Source organism: Oxyura jamaicensis, chromosome 19 (assembly GCF_011077185.1).
Source record: "Oxyura jamaicensis isolate SHBP4307 breed ruddy duck chromosome 19, BPBGC_Ojam_1.0, whole genome shotgun sequence".
Taxonomy (NCBI): Eukaryota; Metazoa; Chordata; class Aves; order Anseriformes; family Anatidae; genus Oxyura; species Oxyura jamaicensis.
This window is the reverse complement of record NC_048911.1, coordinates 10742249-10763134: the sequence shown is the minus strand read 5'-3', so window position 1 is coordinate 10763134 and position 20886 is coordinate 10742249. Positions and strand designations below refer to the sequence as shown.

Below are 20886 nucleotides of genomic sequence, written 5' to 3'. Positions count from 1 at the left end.
GTATAGTTACTTCCACTCATTAAACAACACTGTGCATTGCTACATGCTCTTTCCACTTGAGGCACTGTGCCCTTTTTCAAGCAAAAAGAACCTCCAAGCTGCACAGGCATACATCCTAAGCAAGGTTTACGGTGACCTTTCTCCCATTCTGGCTGGGAAGAGAACCAAAGAGCAGACAGACCACAAAAGGCTCGTGGGGAGGTACAAGGCAGCGACATTTTGCAGCCAGTCACACAAATGTTTCCTGACATATCGCTGTGTGAGTGGGTTAGAGCAGAAAAAATAGCACATTTTCGAAGAAATCATGATCGGTTTCATCTGTGCCAATCTGGCGAACCATAAGGAAAACCCATAAGCATAGACACATACTTTGCTGTTTTCTCATCCGCATCTGCTAGAAGCAAGGCATCTTGCTCAGTCTGAAAGGAAGCGGTAAGACAGAACACCTCTGGAACCAGTCACACCTCTGATTGCCTGTACTTATATCTATAAAGCACACATTTTAATAGATGGATGTTGTTAATAACTGGGGACTTCAGATGTCAGAGTAATTACGAAGGATGTTCTCAAAGCTCTGCTGTGCCAGGCACTATACAAAAATAATGCAGTACCCATGAAGAAGACAGTGCCTTCAGTTAGAGCTTCTAGACAAAATTTAACAATTACAGCAACTAAAATAACATTTATCACACTTCTTACTGATTTAAAACAAAGTTCCCCTACAATTTTAAGGCTGATGCGTCAAGCTCCAGGGGGAATTCGTTACAGATTACTGACTTTCAAAAATTAAGGAAGAAAACAGACAAATCTTCCAGCTGGGCCCTTTACAGAGAGGCTGCAGTTACCCTCGATTCATCTGCTAGCTCGTTCCTCCCCCAGTGGCTTTCTTAACCTGATGCCAGATGAAACCTATTTGCCTCAGTCAACTCATTTATCAGACACTCATTCCTTTCTGGCCATGGAGCACCTGCTTCTCTAGAACCAAATCCACAATCATTTTTGGCTTGTCTCATTGTGAGCTATGATTACAGGGTGAGGACATTCTGCCTAAATAAATGCCACATCACTGTTAATATACGGAAGTAAGTGCTACTGTGGCGTAAGATTTAACAAGATACTCTCTGCTACCAACTTTTTTTTTTTTTTTTTTTTTAATAAAAATTTACGGCAGCCCTGGAGTCCAACAGAGTGAATTATCTGGCAGGTAATCAGCATCACCCCACAGGCAACTCTTTACCAACAAGCTCAGCAGCTTGGTCCGTCCGTCAGCCAGCTCAGTGTGACCTGAGTGCCAGCGCAAGCTGCACAGCAATGCCTGCCACTGGGGCTAGGTTTTTGTGCCCAGGAGACATCGATCCATGCTTCTCAGCAGGGCTGGCAGCCATGCGCTGAGCTCTCATTAGGCTGCACCTGGTACCTGCCATAACCAGTTCGAAGTTAGCTGGGTTACCGCTTCCTCATGGCATTGACAGGTCCAAAGGTTGCAAGCCTTCCCTCTCGGTGCTGGCAGCAGGAGCTGCAGGTGCAGAGCTTCACCAGCAGCTGTGCTCAGCATCTGCACCGCTCTGCTCTGACGACGAGGTGGCCGCTGCCCACGAAGGTGCTCTCTTCAGAGCCCCCGTTCTGGACCAAGCGGATCCTACAGAATTAGTGCTTAACACACAGGAGCCCTTTGGGTTGCAAAGAAACATTGGAAATACAAAGCCAATGTGTAAGAGGCTTTGAAATGTTTTATATCTGAGGACTTCAAGTATTTTGTGCTTTATAGAACCTGTCTGACTGTTCACACACCGAGGCTTGACAACACCAGCTCCCAGCGAGGTGATGTGTTTCTTTCCTGTGGCACTGCCGACATGACAGTGAGAACCCTGGACTTAGTGGGAGGTGGAGGAGTAACAGGATATCAAGAAACAGCGGTGTGAGAAGGGCTCATGGGTGGGCACTCTCACGGGAAGCACCCTAACTACCCAAGAAGAAAAAAATTAAACTGTACCAACAGTTAGAAAGAGTTTGGGATGCAATAACCACCACGACTTTTGGCAGATTTTGGATCCGGGCCCTCCAGAGCTAAGCAGCGCAGACCAGGCAAGCAATCCGTGGCTGTTCCCAACCACTGCTGAATACAGAGCAACCTTTTCCAATTTCCAGGAGAGTCAGTGCATGCCAGCAGAACGCATTTTCGGAGCACTGACAGTAGAGGTGCAGATTCAAAAGCTGGAATGCACCGTTCTTCAATCCCACGTCATCCCTCACTGCCACGTAACTCAGGGGCGCTCCAGACAAGCAGCTAAAGCAAACAGCTCTGACCAAGCGGAACAAGCCCTCCCCCTGCCCTGCCGTTCTCTGTGCAGGGAGTTGCGCTGGTGGGGCTCTGCTGCCGGTTCCAGGGAGGCGCCCGGCAGTGAGACTTTCTGAGCAACACAAACGCCCACCTGCAGACAACAGCGGTCCCGACCAAACTGCCAATTAATCTCATTAAAAGCAACATGAACACACACCACGCTGACCCCCCCGCACAGGCACAGAGACCTATTAAAGCTACCGGACTGCTTTCAGCGCGCCAGATTTGTTGTAAGGGCGAAAAGGCTGCCTCCTCCAGCTGCACCCCCATCGCCTTCCGCGGGCCTCACCTCTCCGTTCACGACCCACAAGGAGCAGCGCAGCCGCAGAACCACGGGAAGCTTTCCTTTACCAGCCTGCCACGACAGCCCCCAAAGACATTCTGCTCTCCCTGGTAAAGGTAACAGACTGTGTACACCAAAAGTTTAGTGACCCTTAGAAAGCAAGGATGGAGAAAGATCTAACCACTTGAGTAAAAACCTTGGCATTTGAGGAGCAAAGACCATCATGACGGGATGCTGGAGGAGCACCACTGGCACAAGGCAGTGTCAGGGGCATAGAACAGTGCTCACAAACCACGGCAATAACCAGAACCACAGTTAACGCATGGCATTTTTTCCTCAAAGAAAACCTTATCTCCAACACCCTTGCGTTCTTTGGCTTGTGCAGCTACCGTCCGTTTCATTTAGTGATCGCTCCTGCTGTGCTTTCTGGTACTGGTGATGAAGAACTGGGTGGTGTAAATACAAGCAGGTAAACAAGCCCCCTAGTCCTGTTCAGAACTTGGTGCACTCTAGCTGTAAGATGACCAACTGCATTTCTGAAGTGCTCTGAAACCTTTCATGGTGAAACTGCCAAGGTTATTGTTATCCTATTTGTTTCACAGCAAGAAAGAATGCTGGTTTTAAATCCAAAAAGGGAAAAAAAAACTTCATTTCAGTAGGTAGACCAAATGGCTAAAGAAAGCTTGTTTTATGAGCCTCCTTGTCACAACAGATTTTCCTGCAGAGAGAGATAAATGTTTGAAACGTGAACTTACAAGCAGCCTCAGCATGAATCCCAGTAGAGTCAAATTTTGAAAACACATTACATGTCCTCCTTCCTACTAGAGCCAACAAAATACATTCTTTACCAGTGGGGAATGGAAAGTCCATTTGAGATAAAGCAAAAAGCATTGCATTTCCCCAAAGGAAAAACGCAAAAGTTTTTGTGGAGAGGGAGAGACAAAAAATAAATAAATAAATAAAAACGACTTTGCACCAAATGACTTTTAGAGGTTGCCCTTTTACATTTTGCAAAGACAAGTGAATTTTAATGGGATTGGTGTAAACAACATACTGAGAAAATAAGCTTACTCTGAACTCCAGTGGATATTGAGCTGATGTGAAAATAAAGCAAGATGAAGAGCCTGCGCTTAAAGGAGAAAGGGAGGCAACGCAGCTTTGAGAACGTACACAGACTACTCAAGTTTCCAAAGCAAGGAGACCAACACACAGAATACAAACAGGCAGGTACAAAACTGTGTGAGAAGTCATACAGGAAAAAAGGGAGGCGGAAAATTCTACAGGATAAATTTATCTACCGTCATTAAGGGTGGCGTAATCTGTTGGCTGTTATACTAGAGATTTGCATTCAATTCCTGGTTCCATTGACCAATTGTTTAAAAAAAGGTCTCCATCTCAGTATCTGCAGCTGCCTCTTGGTACCAGTTATCTTAACAGCAGCAGAACAGGCAGGATCCCCCACTACAGCCAAGGGCTGTTACCTTGACATACGCACAAGTGTCAAAAAAACTCTCGTTACTATTTTACGATGGAAAGTTCTGGGCAACCTCCCCCAAAAGCCAAGCCAAGATGAATCCTCTTAGCATTTTTACGGAGTTAGATTAAAAAAAAAAAAAAAAAAGCCAAAAACCAAGCAGATATACAGATAACATACAGTGTATGAATAACACTTTCAAGTAATTTAAAAGCCAGAGTCCAATTAAAACCACTTTAGAGACTTTAAAAACAAATTAGCTTCAGATTTTTTAATTATACACGCTACTTGTTCTCAGTTCAAGCTGGCTTGGGTCACAAAAATCCATTTCACTTTCGCTCTCACGCATTAGCACAATATTGCACTGTTCAGACTGGGAGAACGCTTCTCAGATTTATGTATTTAGACATCAGCCCAGGAGAGCAAGTGCACACAACTCTAAACTGAGCTTTATGCTACCTTGTCTCAGAGATCTAATTTTAAGCCGTAATTTCTAAACGAAGCGGCAGCTCACGGCTGCGCCAGCGCTCGGGGACACCTGCGGGCTGGGTCACGCTGGGACACGGCCCCACAGCTTCGTGTTCTGCGCGTTCCTTTTGTGTCCATCCCTGCTCTGCCACTACAGGGACTGAACCACCAGGTATTTCCCAGATTAGGGCACCAATGTTTGTTGGTGCTCGGCTGTTTCATCACCTTTTTAGACGAGCCTTAACGAGCGCTGCTCTCCTGCCACATCCGACTTCCCCAGCCGTGAACCGCACGGAGAGGGGACGGCACAGGAGGATAATTAGCTTTTAGAAACACGTTACTGCTGTGACGGACGAGCGTTACACCTCCACGGAGCTCCGTGCAGGAGCAAGCAGCTAACACAGGTGTTACTGAGCGTTACTGAACGCCGCACAAGTGAGAATGCGGCAGCTGGGGGGGCCGGAGGGTGCTCGGGCAGGCGCCCCGCACCCGCAGGCTGCTGACGGCAGGGACCCCGCGCCTCGGGCCGGGACCTCGGGGGGCCGCGGGGCACCGCAGAGCCCGGCCGCGAGGCGCGGCTGTGACCGGCGGGGCGGCGGCACGGGGAGCCGGGCACCGGTGCCCGCCCGCCGGCCGCCCGCTTCTCCTGCCGGAATCACCTCAGGAGGAGCCGGTGAGAGCCGGGCGGGAGCCGGGGGCTGCGGGAGGGCACCGACGGCCCAGCGCCCCTCACGGGGAGGCCCCGCGGCAGCCCCGGGGTTCCGCGGCCGAGCGGCCCCGCTGCTTTCGCTCGCTGCCTCCCGGAGGGCGCGGGGCTCTAACTCGCCGCGGCCGCGCCGCTGTTGGGGTTGCTCTGTGCCGGCCCGCAGCCGTCAGCCCGCCGCGGAGGGCGTTAAGGTAACGCAGCGCACGGCAGGCTCAGCTTTTCGTTGCCGGACCGGCCCCGCAGCACCTCCGGAGGAGCCCCCGGGATCCGCCGCCCGCCCTCACCTCCTTCTTCACGTTCCACAGCAGCTTCTCCTTCGCGGCGTCCGCCGAGCAGCTCATGGCGGCGCGGGGCCGGCCGCCCTCAGGGCCGCCCTCAGAGCCGCCCGCCCGCAGCGCCGGCGGAGCCCCCGCGGGGAGAAGCCTCGGACCCGCTCCCGGCGCCCGCCGCCGCCATCTTCCGCGGCTCCGCTGACGTCACCGCCCGGCCCTCCCGCGGCGGGGCGGCGCTGAGGGGGCGCTGAGGGCCCGGGGCCGCCCGCGGGACGCGGCGCCCCCTGGAGGAGCCGAGCCCGGGGCTGGCGGCCCTCAGCGCGGCAGGACGGTCAGCCGCCTGCGTCAGGCCCGGCTCCTCGCGTTCTTCGCAGGGCAGATCGCTCCCTCCGTGGAGGTGCTGCCCCCCAGGTGGCCGCCGTGCTGCCCAGAGCCCCGCCGCGGTCCGGGCTGCGAGGGAAAGCCGGCCCCAGGCAGCGCCCGGCTGACGGAGAGGGCCCGAGGGGACAGCGAGGATGAGAGAGAGCAGGCAGGAGCTGAACCGCACCGAGAGCAGGCCCCCAGGAGTGCAGGCAGAGAAGGGAAAGGTAAGGATGATTCCACCTGCTGCTCAGCACTGTGCAAATCTGAGAGGCAGCAGATACTGGAGGCTGAAGCACGATACCCAGTCACTATAGGCAAACGTCCTGCCCCAGTGAATAGAAGTAGGCCGTCTGTACAAGCTCTCAAACACCATAAAGTCAGGGTAAGAGCACCTACCTTACGGGTAAACCAGTTCTCAGCAGGACAGCTGTGGGAAAGAACAGCAGGTATGCACCAGGAACCAGTTACACGAGAAGATTCTCAACCTTTCCCCATAGGACTACCTGTATTTTCCAGACACTCACATACTTTGTGGAATAGTGTTTGTAATGTTTTTGTTTTGCTGTGAGCAATAATCACTGTGACTTTTTCCTCTACCCCATTTGGTTACCTGGGGAAAAGTCCTTTTTTGCAATTATTTCTTAAGTCTATCCACCACAGTATGGACTCACAGTAGTGAGTTTAACTAATCAGCATAAATCGAGGGCAATAGAAGCAAGGATTATTTGTTCACTTCACTACATTAACTACAAATCTTGGCTTAGACAGCTAAGAAAGCAGGGTAAACAGAGAAAGCAGCAGAGAAAACAGCTAAACAGAACACAGATAAGATTACATTGGCTACCTCAAAAGCACACCTACTGCAGAACGGAGACTGAATCTCTGGCTCTAACTCCCTGCTAGGCTGCTGGGTCAGCCAATAAAGGTTAAAGACTTCCAAAATACAGGTTAGGTTACTTTTGTGGTAATGTAAGTTGCGTGTAAATCTTAATGTAAGATCGATTTTCTCTGCGATTCTTACTAAAAACTCAAGTTTATTCCATGAATGTAAAAAGACAACATTGCTAACCAGTGGTTTTACAATTAAAGGAAAAGCCCACAGAAAGTCAAAGCCTGCAGGGCACCTCTAAGCACAGTGATGCCTCCTGTAAAACTACAGCCTGCAGGGCATGAGTGAAAGGTAGCGGTAGATCCATACAATACAAAAGCCATTTGCAGATCCAGTATTTCTGTGTTCAGGGAATCCTAACTGCTCGGTGAGGATCAATAAAATGCAGAACAAAAGTGCAGAGACCAATATGACAAATAAGAAATTTCTTACACTGCAGAAAAATCAAGGAAGACAAAATATAACACTTTATTAAAAATGGTGTTCCATTTACTGCAATGATAAAACACCTTATTCCATAGTTAATATGGTTACCTTCATTAATTATTTTATTCATAAAGCTGACCTTTAAAAGTTAGACAAAAATAAAACAAAGCCTGATGCTATAAGAAAACAGCTTGATCACAGAATGAGTTTAAACAACAATAGTATTTACTACCCTCTGGATACAAAATATTATAGAAATCCAAAGTGCTTTATTATTATAAAACAAACTAAGCTTCAGCATCCCTCTGAGGTAGGGGAAGGCCTTACCCCCACTTTATTACAGAGGAGGAAAAATTATGCACATACAGAAAAATTGACTCGCTGTATGTCATCAAGTTAGTGGCAAAGCTAGAAACAGAGGTCGTGCCCCCTCATCTTTTAATAAAACCTCAGTTATCCTAACAGAATGGATGGTATGAGATTTGGCTGTTAAGGTTTCATGCCAAGGATTGTCAGAGGATATAATCTAATTGTGTAAGAAGGGCTCCTGGGCCAGGCACATTCAGTTAAGGTATACCTCATCAGTATTTCTAAGAGTGAATTACGTCTGAGAATTTAAAACCAAATAAAATCTCACCCAAACCACAACGAGCATTGCCTGTTCCAAGCAAAAGGCTGTTTTTCAATAACAGCATGTTATCAGTCTCTTCAGTGGCCTCCAAGCTTGGGTCAGCTTTTTTTTTTCCCTTTAATTTTTAACCAAGAATTTTAAGAGAGAAAAGTCATCAGAATGGAATGTTACAATAGGATAAATGTCTCCCAATCCAAAAACTAAATGTCAAGGTGAAGGTTAAACATTTAGTTTTGTCTTGGCATTTATCAAGCAGTTGGAGACTGCCACCCTGCAGAGCTCTCTCTTTTGACATTATTGCCTAATTAACACTGATATTGAAGAACCGTTTAACATAAGATACTCACTCAAGGCACCAAGTCTCCTTCTCCGTTGAAAGGCTGAGGCTGTTTTTCAATATGTTAGGACCCCATTAGAGAAACACGCAACCCCTTATTACAGTGCTTGTGTACAGATGTCAGTTACTGTTTTCCATTCATACTCTCAGTCTGCTAATACTATATTTGAATGTGCAAAGTTTACTTAAATTCAAAGCAAAGAGGACAGTGAGGTTACCGATGAGGCAAAAAGGCATTTCTTCCTCCTAAAGGCTACTTTAAATTCAGTCACATCAGTAAACACATCCACTGGTGGTTTATGTAGAAGGCTGTTACAAGTCTCTTAATTTGCAGACATAAATGCATGTAATTAGAAATCTATATTGTCTTAATGGTGATCATAATTTACGATATGTAAAGCCAGCAGAGTGGAAAGCACAGCATCCTAGGAAGCACAGCTGTTTGCTCTAGAAGTGGACAGCTTCCTACAAATAAGCAAATGCTGCATTTTAAAGCTGCATTAGCCTTTTCAGTGCTGCTTTTTCTCTATTCGTTGAGGTTGTAAAAATGAACGTGTTCTTGTCAAAACAATGGATACCCTGCAACTAAGTAAAGGAAGATTAAGATGAGAATACAAAGCACATACTACATCAAAGCTGCAGTGTTAAAAGTTATCGGAACCTGGCAGTCAGACTGTGCAATCAATACGCCATGATTTTGGTGGAATGGACATTCAATTAACATTCAGTATGAGAGCAGTTTCAGCTAAGCAGGACTCTTAAGAGAACATAAAGTGGTTTTAGAAAAAAAGTTTGACCTATGAACTACGTTAAGTGATGGCAGCATCCATGTCTACATTTGGACTTGAGATTTCATGCAACTCGTCCAATTCTGTAACCCACCAGGTAAGAAATAACCCAGGGCATTCCACATTGTATCAGGAACATGCAAGCACAGCATCCCTACTTAGGAAGGGGATCTCTAATAGCACAATCATTTAGCCGTGTGCAAGTGTCCCAGAACATACCTATGCAGAGGATTTCCTGATGTTCTTCTATCCTATCTGTCCACCAGTGGAGAGAACTGTAGGACTGTTAGTAACATCCAACCACAGATATTTATCTAGGATCTCTCAGCCACATCCTGAAAATCTTACTAGGACAAAAACCAAGACTGTGGTTTTAAAATGTCTTTTAAATAGACAAAGCTTCAGTGTTTATAAAATTACATTATTACTGAGTAAAGCTTACAGCCTGTCAGTGTTCTGGCTACAGTGGCCAAATGTTATTTAAAATCATTCCAGTTTTATTCATAACTTAAAAGCAGATGTTTTGCAACCAGTACTAACTGGGGGTAGAAAAGGAAGAATAAATGGCAATGAGAGAAGGTGGTGAAATGAAAAGGGTATCTGTAATCATTTAAAAAAAATCATAACCGCTTACAGTTCTGATGTTCCACATTCCTCAAAGAGGAAGAAGTTATTTTACACTTTTTAAGAGCGTTCTCACAACACCAGATGGTTCGCAAAAAGGTTTGTTTTAAAAATTAATCATAAATCAGAAAATAATACTTGTTGGCTACAGGATACAGGGAAAAGAAAACTTGCTACATCAAAACACAGGCTTTTCTCTGCAGCTTGTAGCACAGTCTTTCACAATTTGAATCAGTCTCTTATGGAATACTGGGAGTATAGAACTCAATCACTGAATGAAAGCGTCTGGACCTGCAGACTGATTGGGCACTCCCGTTCTTTCGCATCCTCCTTCCCAAACCTGAACTTAAAAGTGGCACAAAGATGACATTTTTCTGCTTATAAATTCTTTTAAACAATTTTGCAAGGCTACCAGCATCATTTACTTAACCTGCTAACATTCACTATTACGGTAACATGAAAAAAATAATATAAATCATTTGCCAGGAAATAGAATGCCATTTAAAATTCACATTTATGGCACGTCTTATTTGTTGCAAGATAGGGAAAAAAGTACAAGAGAAAAAAATGAAGCTGTTAAGTATAGAAAAAAGACCTATCAGTACAGCCTCTGCTGGTAGCTTCAAAGCACCCACCACAATTTAATTTAAATAGTATCAGTGGAGGAAAAACAACAACAACAACAAAAAACGGAAAAAAACAAATCCACACCACACTTTAGCACAATTAAAGAAAAAGTCTTTGTCAAAACTAATCTCAGCAGCTGTATTTTCACAGGCACGAGCTGGAAAGCAACAATTTGCAGAAAGTAATATAAAAAGAAAAGAGTTTTTTAGAGTTTTACCGAGGCCTTTCACAAAAAGGCAAGTGCATTACTGTGGCAACACTGCTTCCTGAATGCAAGGAGAATTGAGCGAGTGCCTTTCACAGAGTCCCAGCTAGGCAATAAAAACCCTGGAAGCTTGCAGCCGTTAGTATTTTCTTACCAAGCCTCAACAATTTCATTTTCAAAAGCTTAATTGAATGGAAATCACTGTTTGGTTCCCTCCCCTGCTTCTATTACTACCAAGCCATCTACCATCCCAGTTTTAGTTATGACTTCACTGTATTCGCTTGACTTTTGCATTAAATTTGCTTTAAAACTTATATAAACGTTTGGCACTGGTCAAAGGAGTTCAAGACTAACCACTGTGGAATCTGAAGCTTCCACATTCACGTACAATAGAAAGAAAAGCAGCTGTGGAGCATGCTCCACCCCTGTCACGTATCCATAGGTGCCAATGAGCAAGCACCAAGTAATAACTATTTATGACAGTGGTAAAATTTGAATCTGCAACCTACACCTGAAATATACAATCAAACATTTAAGACATTAGCGACTTCCCATACTAAACTTGAAACTCTTTCCAGAGACCCAATTTGCAGAACAGCCTTGACTCCAATAGTCTAAGCAGTCCCTTAAAATTAGCATCCACCAAGCACTCAGAATAAAGCTGACATTTCAGTTTAAAATTCAGTATAAACCATCTCTCCTTTGTACACAACCTGTTGCAGTTTTATGCTAAAACAAGATTTTTATTATTATTCTTCTCTCTCCACTTCAACGTCTAGACATAGAAGTGATTCAGAGAACAAAACTTAAATTCACTCTTCAGTATGCGAATATTACCTAGCATTACAAACATTTAGTCTGTACTTCCCCAGTCACTGCAACTTTTTCCCTGTTGCTTGAGAACTTGAACATCAAATAGCACTTTTGGGCTACAGGAGGAAACTAATTCCGCAGACTGACATTGTTTCCATAACCAGGGTTACAGCATCACAGTCCGTAACACTGCCACGCCTGCCACAATCTATTCTTGAAGTTTTCTAACTGGATAAAGTTTCTTCCTTCACCATACCTATTTCTCAAGCTCCCATGACGAGTTACTCCATAAATATATGTCTTCTAAAGGTTCTCATTTTTACATGACTCAACTCTTACCTTTTCAGAAGAGCTTGCCTTAGAATTCATGAGTTTTAAAGACAGCTATTTTTGAACACAATCTTTTGTATGTGCACTGGGGGAAAAAACAGGTGGAAGATATTGCACATGCAGTGCATCTGGCTATTGGATAGCTAGATATTTCACCAAGGGTTATCAGATGTAGTGTTTATTAAAAGTAGTCATGTTTGAGTTCTGCCCACCCCCTCTTCAGTATCTTGATTTTGGAACAGGAAGTTCCGTTACACCAAACCCTAAGACAACAAATACCTGGAAAAAGATTTTCAAATCACACCATCTCACTAGGAAAAAAGAGTACTTCTCACAGGAAGTAAGATATCTGGCAAGTCATCAGATTTAAAAGAGCAACCACAGACTGTCAGAATCAGTGTTTCAGATTCCATTCCTCATGTCGCATGAAAAGGGGGCCAGTCCGTATTTAAAAAACATGGTGCAAAACAAACATTTTAGTTAGTTCTCAAAGCCCTTGGCCTTTAGTGTTGCTTTGTGTGTACAAATGCCCATTTGCTTCTCTAGGGAAACAAGAAGCCAAATGGAAGATCAGTCCACAGAGGCCAACCGTCCCCTCCCTACTTTCTGATCTCCCTCAAAGAATATTGATAGAAGCCTCGAATCCAAACCCTTTCTCCTTGGCTGATATGCTAGTGGCCCAGCTGACGGTCATCATAGGTGCTGTATCTCTTCACATGGATTCGGCGCACTCGGTCACGAAGTTCAAAACCATCATCGTCCTCACTATGAGAGGCCTGGCTTCGGCTCCTGCTCGTTGCTTCCAGCAGAGAATTATCAGGAACCCGTGGTGTTTCATACAGTAAGACATTTAGAGTTTCTTCATAAATTCGTGCCTCGGGGAATTCAACCTGCAAAAAACAACAGATGTCCTTTTCCTGATCTATACACGGTAACGTGACTGGAACACGTGCCCATAAGTAAGAAGATACATACAGTGAAAAAAGGTGCACACTATGAAAAGAGTAAAGTAATTGTAAATGGGAAAGATGAGCAAAGCAGTCTTATCCCAAACCAATACCTTGGTTTGCTTCTTCTCTGTGGCATACACTATAGAGGTGCAACAAACTTCAGCAAGTTTCCGACCCTGTCCGTAGAAAGACCAGCAGCAGATTTCATCCCCTATGACATCCTTAATGAAAAGAACTCTGCCGTTGAATCGGAGAGAGAGCTTGTCAAACAGTTCTATGTTCTTCAGTAAGTTGTCATCTGAATTACTGAAAGCAAAAAAAAAAAAACGAATAAGGAATAAGGTTTTTGTCTTTTTTCAACTGGCTATCTATGAAATTTATATGCCTATTCCACCAGAGCTTTAAGCATTGATCTAACTGCAGAATACAAGCAGTGACTCACTGCCATATGCTGCCAAGAAAAGAGAGGGTAATAGCCAACTAGAGATACAAATAAGATGCTCCTGATCCCCAAGAGCAAGCATATCAGCCTTTAGAGGTTAAGCTATATAATCAGTAACAACAGCAGTTTTCCCAATCATTACATCAACTTTCTCTTGACTTATGCTGAAGGTGATTAGATCAAATGCTAACTGCAGTTCTGTTTAGTTTCGGAACAGCAAATGTCCAAAGAGTCAATGTGGTCAAAGGCCAGCTAAAAAGGATGGTGTTCTGCATGTAAGACAAGTGATACCTTATACAAATTTATAGGGTGAATAAATTATTTAGGAAATTAAGTTTTGTTGACAATCAGCAAAATTTAGGATCTTAAGTACTTTTCAAAGCAAGATCTAGATTTTCTGAAGGAAATAAAATATAGTGTTGTAGCTTTAAAAATAAAGCTATCAGAATGCTATCCTTAAAATTTAAACTATTACTCAAATAATAACATCATGGCCAATGTCCAATCTGAACAAGTTAAAAAAAAAAAAAAAAAAAAGTAAAAGCATTACTCCTCTGATATTAGCTTGAATCCAGCTCTACCAGAAGTTTGTACTCTGTGCCCCTTTCTGTCTCATTTTATAGGTGACTGGGAATTACGTGCAGATATGTGGAAGCTATTGAACATATTGTCTAGACAACAAAGCTAACTTTACTAGCTTTAACAGTAAAATTTCTTACTCATTGGACCCAGAAGCTCAAGGTTTGCACCTTGCTGCCAAGGATTTACCCAGAGGAATGAAATCATACTGTTTTGTGCAGTATCTTAACTTTTGCAAGCAGTCCTGGAAGGCTAGGAGATACTTGTGAAACCAGACACTTAATATGAACAGCCAGCTGGGCTCTACATAAAATACTTAGTCCAAGATGTACTTCTGTTCAGATCTAAATCAAAAAAGCATGATGTACAACCCGACACAATCTTCAGCTCTCAAGAATCACTTGATAAAGCAATTGGGATTCCACCAATAACAAATCCCAGGTTTTATCAAGTGCAGCGCTGCAAGAAGAACTTAGAAGTCTTCATCCATTTATGTTATTAGACTACGCTAACAAAGTAACTAAGAAAACTCCTTTCATAATGCTGATTAGGAAGAACAGAAGGAGACAACTTTTACTTGCTAGCCGCCAGCATGGAATTTTAAATAACGATTCCTCATTTAAACACCATCAAGGCATGAAGATTCATGTGGAAGGAATAATTAGAACCCTACAGCTAGTTGAGAAACCAACACCTCCTGGTATCGGTTCTGTTGCTCTCATTGCTAGCATGTTTACATTTCCAGACCCACGGTGACTAACATGCTATTCTGCACTTGCTTAGCACCACTGCCATAAACTAAAGGGTAACACCGTGAGGAACGCAGAATGACTGGCAGATATGGAATGCAGTTTGCTGAAAAACAGGCTGCTCTTCAGCACTCCCTCAGGTAGCATTTCCCGACTACCTGAAATTTCATGATTAGAATCCATCTCTCTGACAGACACTCAGTTTGTCCAGAGAAAAAAAGCTTCCAAGATTGCATGTTACATTGAAAAGGCTGAAATTGAGGATTCTGTGTAGCATTAAGAATTACTCACATCACTTCAAAGACTGGTTTGGGAAAATCCAGGTCCATTCCAATAGCATCATAACAAAGGGATCATGATAGTTAAACCATAAAACTAAATAAATAATGTTACTTAATAGAGGACGAAAGCCAGTAAATTCTTGCACTGTCCCCATCTGGGTTGTTTCTGAACAGAACAGATGCTTTACTTTGTAGCCAAATAATTAATTCATCTAGAGGCACTGGAGGAGATGGAACATCAAGAATTTCTGTAGTTCAGGGTAAGAGATTGCTGGCAAAGGCATATGCAGACTCAAAAGTAAAGCTAAACTGAAGAGCGAGGGATCACAGCTGCATTAGCTGTGCACTGCAGAGGTAACACCCGGGTAACAGCTTGCATCGCGTTACCTAAGTTACACCTAGTATCAGCCAGTATTAATAGTCTCATCATTCTCATCTCTTGTCCCTCCTCTCTGTTCATTTTCACGCACACACCTCCAGCACAACTGATCTTTACGCTACATTTCAGATACAGTTTGTCATCTCCCCCAGCCCCATTTTAGATTAATTTCAACCAAAAATAACTGCATTCAAATTCACAGAACAGCATGGTTGTGAGCTAAGCAAACAAAAAAAATACAAGTTCAGCTGTATCACATCTTCCTCCACTCCCATAGTTAAAGGTAAAATTTCCCATAGCGGTGGGGGAAAAGAGTGACATACCTGGTATAAGAGTATTTGTTGTTGCTTCTATTATAGAGTAGCTTAACAACGGGCTATTGGGAGAGGAAGAAAAAAAAGCAGAAAAGATAAGTTTTGCGTTTGAATAAATTTAGCAAGCGTTTGGTTTCTCACTGGGTAGTTGTGGAAAAGCAGTTACTTTCATTGATGATTCTATCAGTCTCTCCTCTTCTTTTGGAGATGTGATAATAGGGATGTTACAGACAGGTTCATACAAGTCTTTCTTGTCCTGTTAAAAAAAAAAAGAGAGAGAGAGAGAGAGATAAAGAGATAAATGCTAAAACTAACAGCTGCTGCTGCTCTCCCTTCCAAACCCTCCAGCCATGTTCCCAAACCCTGTGATGCAAAGGAAAAGCTCTGTGTTGCCATAGGAACCACACAGCATTACCTTGATCTGCAACCCAGAAATACAGCTGCGAGATTTCCTATTCCCAGAAGGCAACAATAATTGAAATATTGGGATGCAGGTGGATGTCCTTCTTAGCTATAGCAAGCACTCTGAGCTCAAGTCATATCTGGTTTAAGTGGGTTTATTATTCTACCCTTTTTTGAAGAAAGGATAGTATGAGTTTGCAGTAGTTTTAATCAACTCAAAACACTGCAGTATGTAAGAGTATCGCCCGTTATGAACTGAACATTTGGCAAGAACAGCATGTCACCAAAACGGACTTCAGCCCCCTGCGATACAAAAGCAACAATCAAGAGCGTGTGGTACAGCCTGTGACTCCAGATTCCTCATGTAGCAAATTAAGGAGAGCTCAATAGCTAATAGGAAAGCTTTAGAACATTTTGTTTTTAGACAAAACATTTTAAATTCCAAACCAAAAGGAAAATTGTCAGTGAACCTTTGCATTTATTTCACCGGATACAAGAAGCGTATTGAACATAATATGAGAGATTTGCTAAGTTTTGTCGTGCAAAAAATATTATTGATCTTAAGATCATGAAATAAGATCTATTATATCTGGGCTAACCTTATTAAAAAGTTGGCAGAACAAGCTGATTTCAGGCAGCTGAACTTGAACTTCTAGAGACTAGTAAAGTGAATAAAGCTAATGTGGGCTTCCATATTTGCAATGGCTAGTAGCAAAATGATAGAAAGCAAAGTCCTTAAAGTAATGAGTGCTTACCATACCAGTCTTTTTCTCCATTAAGATTTAAACTTAGAAAAAACAAGAAGTTACAATATTTTCAGATTTGAACGGGTACTGCTTATAAACATTATCTAATCAGAAGTGACAACTTGCAGGACTTTTAGACAAATCCCATAAGATCTTTTAAAACATACACTCAAAACAGTCATGTTTATTCTCAAGATCTCACTTGACTGCTGTTTCATTTTTGCTCTGCTACTTTGTCTAAGATTTGATGCATCTCTAAGGCCATGAAACACCCTCTTGTGTTGTCTACAGGAATTTTTATAAGCAAATACACACACCAAAAACTTTACAGGCTACTTCTTACCTGCAGGGCTGCTTGGCACATGTCCACTAAGCCCTGAATGAGATAATACTTGGCTTCTGCCATCAGCTCTTTGATCTCCTGTCTGTGTTTTGGAAGTGCAATTGTGTCATCTCGGAGATAGTTTAAAATTGTTCCAAAGTGCTTCCCACAGCGGTCTATAAGGATCCAACCTGAAAAATAACCATCACGACATTTCAATGACCTCAACACTAGGAGGCAAGAAGAAGCTGCTCAGAAAGGTTAGATAAGGCTACTGTTTCCTGAACTACACGACACTCTTCCCATGTTGTTCAGTGGATGTCTTTATTGACTTTCAGCAAATTGAAGTTGGTTACAGAACAGACCCTGACACCACTCCTTTTGGTACCTCCTATGTTCTCACTTCTTTCCAGCATGCCAGAAGAAAAGCCTCAAGCTGAAACTACTTAGCTTGTTATTGCTAGGCATTAAAAAATGCAGCAGGACCATGACTATCGATCAGGCAGTGTGCTACCAGACCAAAATTACTTGCTGTGCTTCATCTTCTCTATGTTTTGATTAAAGGAGTAGACCTTTACAACTACTGAAGTCATTAGTTTACATCTATTTAACTGACTGTCTGAGCAGTTCAAGCCTTAAAACCCATATTTATTGTTAGGTAGGTTGCTAGTTTTATTTAGACACTTGTCATATTCCTAGAAAAATGGAGGTGTGCTGTATTTGGGAATAGAGGTAATAACTGTTGCTACAGTGTAATGCTGAGCAATTAGAAACTTATCACTAAGAAAGCCAAGGAAGGACTAGAATAGAGAACTCAAGAGTGTTTGCAACAAATTAGACTGGGGCTAAGTTCTGTGGCCTAATTAGAAGGATTTGGCAGTTTTCCCACCGTATCTTCTGCTCAGAGTTAAAGAGAAGTGTTTCAAAGACACTAAAAGGTAGGCCAGCCCAAAAAAAAACAACACTGTTCTAGTCTCCAAACAGAAAGAAAGAACAGGACAGAGACAGATCAGGAGGGAGCAGAGGGGGGATGCAGCACAGGAAACAGCAGCAGACAGTTTCTGCAGTTCCAAACATCCCTGAAGTGACGCTCACTAGGAAACAGGATGTCTGTTTTGCTGGCAAACAATAGCAATGGAGGACATACGTAGGCTGAGGTCTTAAAACAGTGCCAAATCCTTGTTTTTGCCTGCCTTCCACACTATGGAAAAGAAATTATCTGGGGACCTAGCCACAGAAGACAACACTGTGAAGAGGGCTAAACCACCGCTATCTCCAGCTGTAGCTGTCTGAAGACGAACAGAAGAGCTTTCACTGATGAGCATTCGGAAACCACTAGAGGTTAAATACTTGACATCCTCTCTGAACTTCTCCACAGTGCCCCGATTCCTAAGGTATCATTTTTCCCTGCACTACTAAAGAGAGGGAATTTAAACATTCATATCCACTGCTGACAAATATTACTTTTCGTAATTGTCCTACTCTCTATCATGAATTTTTCTGCTGCCAATACCCAGCGTCCAGCAGGAGGTAACATAATACTTGCCTGATGGCCAAATACCATTGCAGCATTGTCAGTCACAAGCAGAACATGCTGCTGGGATGGTTAAAAAAAACTCTTCAACACAGCAAGCAAGGCTGTCCTGAGTTTTAATGCTAAAAACTGAATCTCCCCTCCCTAAAGACATTTCGATTAATGCCACTGCACAACGCCACGTAAATGACAACCCACATGCTGTCTGTTCAGTCCTGATAACAACATCAACAATCTGCATACCAACTGCGATTGCAGGAAAGAGAACCAGTCCTTCCGCTCGTTAATTTTAGTAACGAAAGAACACGTTTTTATGAAGCACAGAGGATTGTTACAGCCAATGAGACATGGCCACCTAATGTTCCAAGTTATTTTTGGAATACATTTTTACATCTTTCACTAAGCAAAGTCTGAACATATCTGAAAAACAAAAACCAGTTGTTTAACAGAATTCTCAATAACAAGACATTCCTGTACCTTCCTTGTCCGTGAGCACTTCCATTCTGCCGCTGAACATGGCCTTCAGCATCGTGTCGTGCCTGGTCAGTACCTGCACTGTAGTGTAGTACAAGGAGCCCCCGACGTTTAGCCGCACGTACTTGTTACCGAGGCTGCCCCCTTTGAAGCTGCAAGCTTTGGGCTTGGGCCCTGCAGCTGGACAAAGGGTGGTGGTTAGACACGTGTCCCCCGACATCTCCTTCTGTAGGTAGATGACGACCCTGCAGAGCGTGGGCTTGATGGACTCCGCCGTGATTGGTGACGAGTCGCAAGTCACTGGGCGAGGACGGTGAGGCCACAACGGTCACGACCACCGGACCCCTGAAACACAAACGTAAGATCAACACAGAAGCCTACAATTTCCATGAAGAAACAAAACCATGAAGTCCACGTTAAAAAAGAGACAAATTCAGGAGACTCCTGAAGACACATCCACATGCATTCTGACAAAACAAGATTTGGGCGTTTTTCAAACAACTCGCACCGCCAGGCAGTGGTTGCTCAGCACCACGCAGTCGAGTTACGACTGCATGACTGAGCGAGGTAAGGTTAACTTCTCTGAACTTCCTGTTGTTTAGTCTCCAGCCAACACCACAATCACCATACAATACTGCAGCCCAAGCTGAAATGCTGGATGGAATTCAGCTCCCTCTCAGCTTCCTGAAAGAACCTAACTTTTTTGTGCAGATCTGAAACAGGATGGAAGAACTCGTGGCAATGCCTTCAGCTGGAGCAGATATCAGAAGTGCTTAACTGGAGGCATTTACAGAGCCTGCAGCAGCCTCTTCTTCAAACACCTTGCCAGTGAAACGCTCCAGTATAACTTTCTGTTTCCTGACAACTCCTTTCATTCTAAACATTTTTCCTCCATCCTGGAAAACCAAGCAGTCAATGTAATTTTAATTTTTTATTTTTATTATTATTTTTTAAGCCCACCCTACCTTCAGAGCATTTGGAATATCTGTTTCAGTTAAAAGCTAGATACTCACTGCTTCTGTCTCTCCCCTGTCTCTCTACACTTACTGTTCCATCAGAGACAAGCTCAGATTGGAAACAAACAATAAAATTCAGTCTAACAGCTGGGATCTGAAGTTCTTTAACTGGAAAGTAAAAATACAACTTCCTCATCTATTCTTCTTTTTATGATTCTTGCTCTCAAAATCATTTTGCTGTGTTTTTTTTTTTTGTTTATTTTATTTTTGTTAAATCTATTTCAGACTACAAATATTTTCTCCCTTCTCTGTTCCACGACTGTAGGACGTGAGTAATCTTTATCAATAAATATAATAACCTGCTCATTTGCTGATCAGCTAAGGATGTTACTGTTCCTCCCACGTCCTTCTTCCTTCCAGCCCCACCTCAGCTTTCACTGTGGAACAAACCCCACGACTTGCTACCATCCATACAGCAAGTTATTTACCAGCTGCAGATGCAGACCATCAGGACACAATGACACTATGAATTTTAGCACCAAGCGAGGACAGTTCGCCTATAAATGCTTTAACTGGGACTTGCGCTAGCTGCCATCATCTTTACATCGACTGATCACACAAAACACAACAGCTGACAAGGCTTTGTCTGACTACACCACCCGGGCCAAGTAGGCCTGTACCAAGGAAGCCAGAGCCAACAGCACGCTGTGCAGGGAATCGGCCAGGGAAGCACCTCCCGAGCAGGGAGCAAGCAGCAGCGACCAAAGCTTGTTTACTGCGTCGTGGTGTTGTGTAAGGAGTTAGTTACTGAAAGCAACGAAGGGTGACAGAGAAATCCATCAGTCTGCCGGCAGCAGAGGCACTGACCATGGGTTGTGGGTCTTCTCCAGCCGAGTCAGCCGGACGCGAGGTGAGCCCGCAGCGCCTCCCGGTCACAGCGGGCACCCGGCCGTGCCCCGCCAGCGGCCCCGCGCTGCCTCGGGCCGCAGGGAGCCTTCCCTCACCGCCGGCGCGTGCCCTGCAACACACGGACAGACGGACGGACGGACAGACAGACGGACACCGTGAGGAGCTGAACCGCGAGGGCAGGGCGAGGCGGGGCGAGCCGCTCGGACCGCACCGCGCACACGGGAACCCCGCCGCCAACCGGGGGCCGCGCGGCCGCGCGCAGCGGGCACCGC

At 44.1% G+C, this 20886-nt stretch overlaps 2 protein-coding genes across 7 annotated transcripts in view; both read right to left on the bottom strand.

Moving 5' to 3' along the window:
* SGSM2 (small G protein signaling modulator 2) overlaps nt 1–5745 on the bottom strand; it is a 49004-nt gene extending 43259 nt beyond the window's left edge. For all 6 annotated transcript variants that reach the window (XM_035343066.1, XM_035343069.1, XM_035343068.1 and 3 more), the window contains exon 1: nt 5557–5745. In XM_035343066.1, coding sequence (XP_035198957.1) covers nt 5557–5613 — 57 coding nt within the window. In that variant the 5' untranslated portion in view covers nt 5614–5745. The remainder of the gene's footprint in view (nt 1–5556) is intronic.
* A 1495-nt stretch (nt 5746–7240) lies between these two features.
* Nucleotides 7241–20204, bottom strand: TNFAIP1 (TNF alpha induced protein 1). Its single transcript, XM_035343119.1, has 7 exons — nt 20065–20204; nt 18753–19094; nt 16763–16932; nt 15438–15527; nt 15281–15333; nt 12638–12833; nt 7241–12467 (listed from the first exon to the last, which is right to left on the bottom strand). The coding sequence occupies exons 2-7, from the start codon at nt 18967–18969 to the stop codon at nt 12249–12251; spliced, it is 945 nt and encodes a 314-aa protein (XP_035199010.1). The 5' UTR covers nt 18970–19094; nt 20065–20204; the 3' UTR covers nt 7241–12248.
* Nucleotides 20205–20886: the final 682 nt, after the last annotated feature.

Bases quoted from the DNA above. Each gene is read 5' to 3' on its own strand.
- TNFAIP1 (XM_035343119.1), bottom strand. From the start codon at position 18,969: ATGTCGGGGGACACGTGTCTAACCACCACCCTTTGTCCAGCTGCAGGG. The intron at 15,334-15,437 runs GTAACTGCTTTT...CTCTCCCAATAG, and splicing joins TGATAGAATCATCAATGAAA to CCCGTTGTTAAGCTACTCTA. The intron at 12,834-15,280 runs GTATGTCACTCT...TTTTGCTTTCAG, and splicing joins AACAAATACTCTTATACCAG to TAATTCAGATGACAACTTAC.